Here is a 7,432-nt window from a genome sequence, read left to right on the forward strand (position 1 = left end):
TGTGTGTGCATGCCCAAAATCCCAAGAGAATAATGGCAGAGAAGGGATTGTGCCATAGCTATTCGCTCTGGGGGTGATTTCTCACTTTTTCCCTCTCTGTCTCTCTCTGGTGAGTGCACATACCCTATGGCAAAAACCTTAAAAAGAAAGAGAGAGAGAGAAGCAAAGCCTGTCAATTCATATACTGAGTGAAGCTAGTAAAACTAAGCTTTAATTTAATAAAATTTCCCAGATAACTAGAGTAGTCTTAGATTATATTCACCCCCATCCTCACTTTTCTTATATAATTTCTCTTCCTCTCGGTACAGAATCTATAAATTGTTAGTATTAATTGTTTAGTTTATCCCTTAAGTATTTCTTCCTGACGTCATCCACTATGTTCTTTTGACACTTGTCTCTGTTGAATTGATATTGAACCCTAGGCAAATTTATTTATCACCTGAAGTAGCTTTCAAACAACACATTTTCCAAATGGCATTTTTCATCTGAGCATTTCTCAAGGTGTAAATTAATGGATTTAACATAGGAGTTATCATAGTGTAGAATACAGCAACTGCTTTATCCATGGATAAAGTAGCCGCGGGTCTCATGTACACAAATATGCAGGGCACAAAGAATAAGACGACTACGGTGATGTGGGAGACACAGGTGGAGAGGGCTTTGCGCCTCCCTTCCAAGCTGTGGGCCCTTAGGGAGCGCAAAATGACCACATAGGAGAACAGTAGGAGGAGAAAATTTAACAGACAAATGAAACCACTGTTGGCAGCAACAAAGAGCCCCAGAGTGTGGGTATCAGTACAGGCAAGATTGAGCAAAGGGTTCAGATCACACATAAAGTGGTCTATGATGTTAGGGCCACAGAAGGGTAGTCTGATAATGAAGAGGATCTGTATCATTGCATGCAGAAAGCCTCCCATCCACACCACTCCTACTAGAAGGCCACACATCCACCGGTTCATAATGGTCGTGTAGTGTAAGGGCTTGCAGATGGCCACATAGCGGTCATAGGCCATCACAGTAAGTAGAATACCCTCTGCACCTCCAAAGAAATGTTCCCCGAAGACTTGAGTCATACATCCATTGAACAGGATGGTCTTCTTTTCACGGAGTGAATCTACAATCAGTTTAGGGGCATTGACAGAGGAATAGCAGGCATCAATGAAGGAGAGGTAGGCCAGGAAAAAGTACATGGGGGATCCCAGTAATGGGCTGGCAATGATGGTGACCACAATGAGCACATTTCCTACCACAGTGATGATGTAGATTATAAAAAACATGGCAAATATGATTTTCTGCATCTTTGGATTCTCTGTCAGCCCCAATAAAATGAACTCTGTCACGTTGTTCTTATTTGCCATGTATTTCATGTGATGGTTAATTATATTACCTGAAAAACAATTTTTATTAATGCAACTTTGAATTTATTATATATCTCCATTCTAATATATAATACACCCCTTTGAAATTTATCATTCTATCACATCATAAATTTTTTATTTTTTTGTGGTGTAAATAAAGGCTTTCAGCTTTTGAAGAATAAGCAGTTTGCTTCCTTGGTGATGACACTGTTAAGAGTATAGCTGTGGTGGGCTGGCAGGTGGCATGGTAGTTAAGGCACTGGATTCCCACATGCCTGACCATAGTTCAAATCCTGGACCTGGCAGCTTACTTTCTCATTCTCCCTCTCTTTCTTTATCTGTTTCTCTGTGGTCAAATTGCAGAATATTGATAAACAAATAAAATAAAATAAATAAATCTTTAAACAAAAAAGAATATAGCTGTGGAACCTTTGCAAGTACAATGTTAGCAGATTAGCCAGAATACTTAGCATTCTGAGATGATTATGAACCTAATATGAGGGACCAGCAGATGGCATAATGGTTACGTAGCTGGACTCCCACATAGTTGACCATGGTTCAAGTCCCTGACTGGTGATTTAAAACTCATGCTGGGCATGTGTGTGTGTGCATACCAAAAATTCCATGAGGAGAATGGAGAAGGAATGGTGGCATGGCCATCCCCTTTGTGGGATGATTTCCCAGTTTCTATCTCTTTGTCTTCCTGGCAAGCACATGCACCTGTAGAAAAAATACCTCTCTCAAGAAACCCCTAAGATGAAATAGTATATTGGGTAGTAGTAGACCTAGTAGCAGCTACGTCTCAAAAGACAGATTGGAGATTGATGTGAAGATCATGGTTATAAAACCAAAAGAAATACTTATTCTTTAGAAAATGGGGAATATTGATAGATTATTAAATATGTAAGTGGGATTGTGAGATGAATTTGAGAAAGTGGGACTCCCAGGATATTACTCTATTAAGATGTTTGTATGTCTTGGATGAACTGCACTGATGTTTAGAAATGTGGTACAAGCATAAGACAGGAACCTCAGTGTATAGTTGGTTTCTTTATTTTCTTTCTTTCTTTTTTTGCTATAGGGTGTGTGCACTCACTAGAGACAGAGAGAGAGAGAGTGATAGAGGGAAAGTGAGAAACTGCTCCCCAGGTAGGATGGGCACTCCACAGTTCCTTTTTGTTCAATCTCCTCTCGAGATTTTGGCCATGCACGCACATGTACCTGGCATGATTTTCAAGCTGCGATGTTCAGGACTTGAACCACTCAGTTGGCCATGTGGTATCCAGCATGTTAACCTCCATACCACCTCCCAGCCCTCAGTGTGCAGTTTTAAGAATTGTTGACACGAGTAATTGGGCATTTGTGATGGGAATGTAAAGCCTAAGTGGTAATAGAAAATAATTTATAATGCTATTGTCTAAATACAGCTAACTTTATAATAACTAATAAAGTATACCTGTTAATGATAAAAATTGCCATGTCAAGGCTAAGTAGGAAGTGCCTTGCATACATGATCCCCTTTAACACTTCCCACAACCTTTGTGGTTGGTCTTAATTTATCCAGTTTGCAGATGAGGCAAAAATCTCAGAGTCTCCTGCTAATAATAACATTAGCACAATAATAGTTATAATATATTAACATCATAACATTAATACAGAAAGTTTCTGACTTATAATCATTCAAATTATAATTTTATTTCTTTACAGTAATGGAAAAAGCAATATATGTTCAATAAAAAACATAACTGAATAGCTATATAACCATTCTGTTTTTCACTTTCAGTACGTATTCAATAAATTACATGAACTATTTAGCATTTTGTTCTAAAACAAACCTTGTGTGAGATGATTTTGCCCTACTATAGGCTAATGAAAGTGTTCTAAGCAGGTTTAAGGTAGGTTCAACTAAGCTATGATGTTCAGTAGTGCATTAAATTGATTTAAGTGCATTAAACAGATTTTCATCTCACAATATTTTCAACTTCTTATGGGTATATTGAGACATAATCCCATTATAAATTGAGAATCGGTAGTTAATAATTTTCATTAAAATTTATGGAATACTAATGCATTTTAAATGTTTTCACTGATTTAGTTTTTGATACCAATCCAAGGATTGTTATTATTTCATTTCTGTGTTTATTTTTTTACTTATTAGAAAATAAAAGCTTAGAGAAATTAAATATCTTGTCTAAAATCAAGTAGCTAATAAAGGGCATAGCTGAGATTAGATCAGATTATTCTTCTTAAAGATATCCTCTAGATTTTGCACTCATGTCCTATATTGTTATGTTATAAAAAAACTATGTTGAACTGGTAATCCCCTTCTGATATGACCATTATAATATAATTTCTCTAATATTACTTTATAGGGAAGTTTGTATAGTGGAATTTCACCAGCAAACACCAAAGCAGGTAGACAGAAAAACAGACAAATACACACACACACACACACACACACACACACACACACACAGAGTCACATCTTTGAACTCCCAAATATAAAGGAAAGTGTAGTATTGTAGTCATTGAAGAGCCTCTTTTCTTGGGTTCTTCTACAGATTTTGCTATCCATTTTTACTGATTCCAAAATTGGGCCACCAGACTCATCTCCAAATGTTGAAAAAGGTGTACATTTTATTATAGTGATACTGGTTTTATAATTTGAAAGATTGAATTAAAATCCTATTTTTGTCTTACAACTTCTTTTATCTTGGGTACATTTTGGGGCAGCCTCCATCCTTGTTTTCCCATCTTTAATGTGAGACTAATATTTTACAATTGTGTATGCACTTAGGAGATAGCAATACTTGGTAGAGCAATAAATATAACATTTATTCATGCAAAAAATTCAGGAAGAATCATCTCTAATATAAGGATGTATAAGGATGCAAAAGAGATTCATATTATGCATAGTAATTGATCCAAGGAAGGGCCCTTTTATATTTATACTTGTTCTAAGAAGCTAATGTCTTATACTTATTATACTATTTAATATTCATATATGTTTTTATGTATATTGAGTATATTTACATTTTCTTTTAATAATCTTAACAATCTTGATTATTAAAGATTAACACATTGTTAATAATCTTTAGTAATCTTATGACAAACACATCATGCATACTTTTGTTATAGGAGAGCTTGGTCCATCAGAGAGCTAAGTCCTACGAATTGCCACTAGGCAGAATAGTGGTTAAGATGTTGGACTCCCACATGGTTGAGCATGGTTCAAGTCCTGGACGCAGTGGCTTGAAACTCCATGCCTGGAACATGTTCTTGCCCAAATACCAACAGGAGAATGGAAGAGAAGTGATAGCATGTAGCCATCCCTCTTGGAGAATGATTTCTTACTTTCTCTCTCTCTGTCTCTCTCTTTGTCTCTGACCAGTGCATATGCCCTATAGCAAAAATTTTTCTTAAACCTCTCCCCAATTTTCAATTGTCAAATTAAGCTAATAAATTAATTGTATTTTGAAATACTGGGTAACATTAATACAGAAAGTTTCTGACTTATAATCATTCAAATTATAATTTTATTTCTTTACAGTAATGGAAAAAGCAATATATGTTCAATAAAAAACATAACTGAATAGCTATATAACCATTCTGTTTTTCACTTTCAGTACGTATTCAATAAATTACATGAACTATTTAGCATTTTGTTCTAAAACAAACCTTGTGTGAGATGATTTTGCCCTACTATAGGCTAATGAAAGTGTTCTAAGCAGGTTTAAGGTAGGTTCAACTAAGCTATGATGTTCAGTAGTGCATTAAATTGATTTAAGTGCATTAAACAGATTTTCATCTCACAATATTTTCAACTTCTTATGGGTATATTGAGACATAATCCCATTATAAATTGAGAATCGGTAGTTAATAATTTTCATTAAAATTTATGGAATACTAATGCATTTTAAATGTTTTCACTGATTTAGTTTTTGATACCAATCCAAGGATTGTTATTACTTCATTTCTGTGTTTATTTTTTTACTTATTAGAAAATAAAAGCTTAGAGAAATTAAATATCTTGTCTAAAATCAAGTAGCTAATAAAGGGCATAGCTGAGATTAGATCAGATTATTCTTCTTAAAGATATCCTCTAGATTTTGCACTCATGTCCTATATTGTTATGTTATAAAAAAACTATGTTGAACTGGTAATCCCCTTCTGATATGACCATTATAATATAATTTCTCTAATATTACTTTATAGGGAAGTTTGTATAGTGGAATTTCACCAGCAAACACCAAAGCAGGTAGACAGAAAAACAGACAAATACACACACACACACACACACACACACACACACACACAGAGTCACATCTTTGAACTCCCAAATATAAAGGAAAGTGTAGTATTGTAGTCATTGAAGAGCCTCTTTTCTTGGGTTCTTCTACAGATTTTGCTATCCATTTTTACTGATTCCAAAATTGGGCCACCAGACTCATCTCCAAATGTTGAAAAAGGTGTACATTTTATTATAGTGATACTGGTTTTATAATTTGAAAGATTGAATTAAAATCCTATTTTTGTCTTACAACTTCTTTTATCTTGGGTACATTTTGGGGCAGCCTCCATCCTTGTTTTCCCATCTTTAATGTGAGACTAATATTTTACAATTGTGTATGCACTTAGGAGATAGCAATACTTGGTAGAGCAATAAATATAACATTTATTCATGCAAAAAATTCAGGAAGAATCATCTCTAATATAAGGATGTATAAGGATGCAAAAGAGATTCATATTATGCATAGTAATTGATCCAAGGAAGGGCCCTTTTATATTTATACTTGTTCTAAGAAGCTAATGTCTTATACTTATTATACTATTTAATATTCATATATGTTTTTATGTATATTGAGTATATTTACATTTTCTTTTAATAATCTTAACAATCTTGATTATTAAAGATTAACACATTGTTAATAATCTTTAGTAATCTTATGACAAACACATCATGCATACTTTTGTTATAGGAGAGCTTGGTCCATCAGAGAGCTAAGTCCTACGAATTGCCACTAGGCAGAATAGTGGTTAAGATGTTGGACTCCCACATGGTTGAGCATGGTTCAAGTCCTGGACGCAGTGGCTTGAAACTCCATGCCTGGAACATGTTCTTGCCCAAATACCAACAGGAGAATGGAAGAGAAGTGATAGCATGTAGCCATCCCTCTTGGAGAATGATTTCTTACTTTCTCTCTCTCTGTCTCTCTCTTTGTCTCTGACCAGTGCATATGCCCTATAGCAAAAATTTTTCTTAAACCTCTCCCCAATTTTCAATTGTCAAATTAAGCTAATAAATTAATTGTATTTTGAAATACTGGGATGAGGATGAAAGATAATGTATTTGAAGGAGCTGAAATATAGGGATTACTGTGTATGGAAAGCAACAATCATTGGTAATCACTAGTATTATGGAAAAACTTACCTTAGTAGTCTTAGTCACTAGATGATCTTAATGATCCTTGGGGACTTTCAGAAACAATCCCATCTCAAACTGACCTCATGGAATCAGCTGGTTTCAATGTGAAAGATAAGGTCACACTTGGAAATAGCTTATTTAAATAAACCTGTATAAAATTAGCAGTTGTTAAGAACTTGTATTCATAAAACATATGCAGGTTTTTTTTGTATACAAATTCTATCTCAAGAAAGCTGTTAGAAATTATTCTTATGAGTATAAATCTAGCCTATGCTACATAGTGTTTTCACAGAAAACCTGGAATTTGAAAAAAAAATGAATTCACTTGAAATGTTAGGAGTAGATTCTCTATTCATGGCTCTGGTCCTGTAGTCCAAGAGTCACAAAGTGGAGAAAACAGATATAAATGGGACAGGCCATACATGAAGAACCTTGGTGCTGTGGGGACGTGAAGGACAGCAAAACATTTTCATCTTGCATTGATAGAATTTTAAACAGATTTCATAAAGGTTTAGGGACATGCTGCTTTTTCTCCAAGGAATTAATTACAGAAATATTGTTTAACAAGAAGACTTTGTCTCAGAAGCAGGTATTCTGGAGAGACATGGTTGGGAAAAATACAGTTCTAAAAGGATTATTGTATTCCCTA

The 7,432-nt window shown here is 34.7% G+C and overlaps 1 protein-coding gene across 1 annotated transcript; it reads right to left on the reverse strand.

Annotated features, from left to right (window-relative positions):
• Positions 1–428: 428 nt before the first annotated feature.
• LOC102468341 (olfactory receptor 4C46) lies at positions 429–1,367 on the reverse strand. Its single transcript, XM_006170867.2, has one exon. It carries the CDS (start codon positions 1,365–1,367, stop codon positions 429–431), a length of 939 nt encoding a protein of 312 aa, XP_006170929.2.
• Between the last annotated feature and the right edge of the window lie 6,065 nt (positions 1,368–7,432).

This window comes from Tupaia chinensis, unplaced genomic scaffold (assembly GCF_000334495.1).
Source record: "Tupaia chinensis unplaced genomic scaffold, TupChi_1.0 Scaffold149104_1, whole genome shotgun sequence".
NCBI lineage: Eukaryota > Metazoa > Chordata > Mammalia > Scandentia > Tupaiidae > Tupaia > Tupaia belangeri.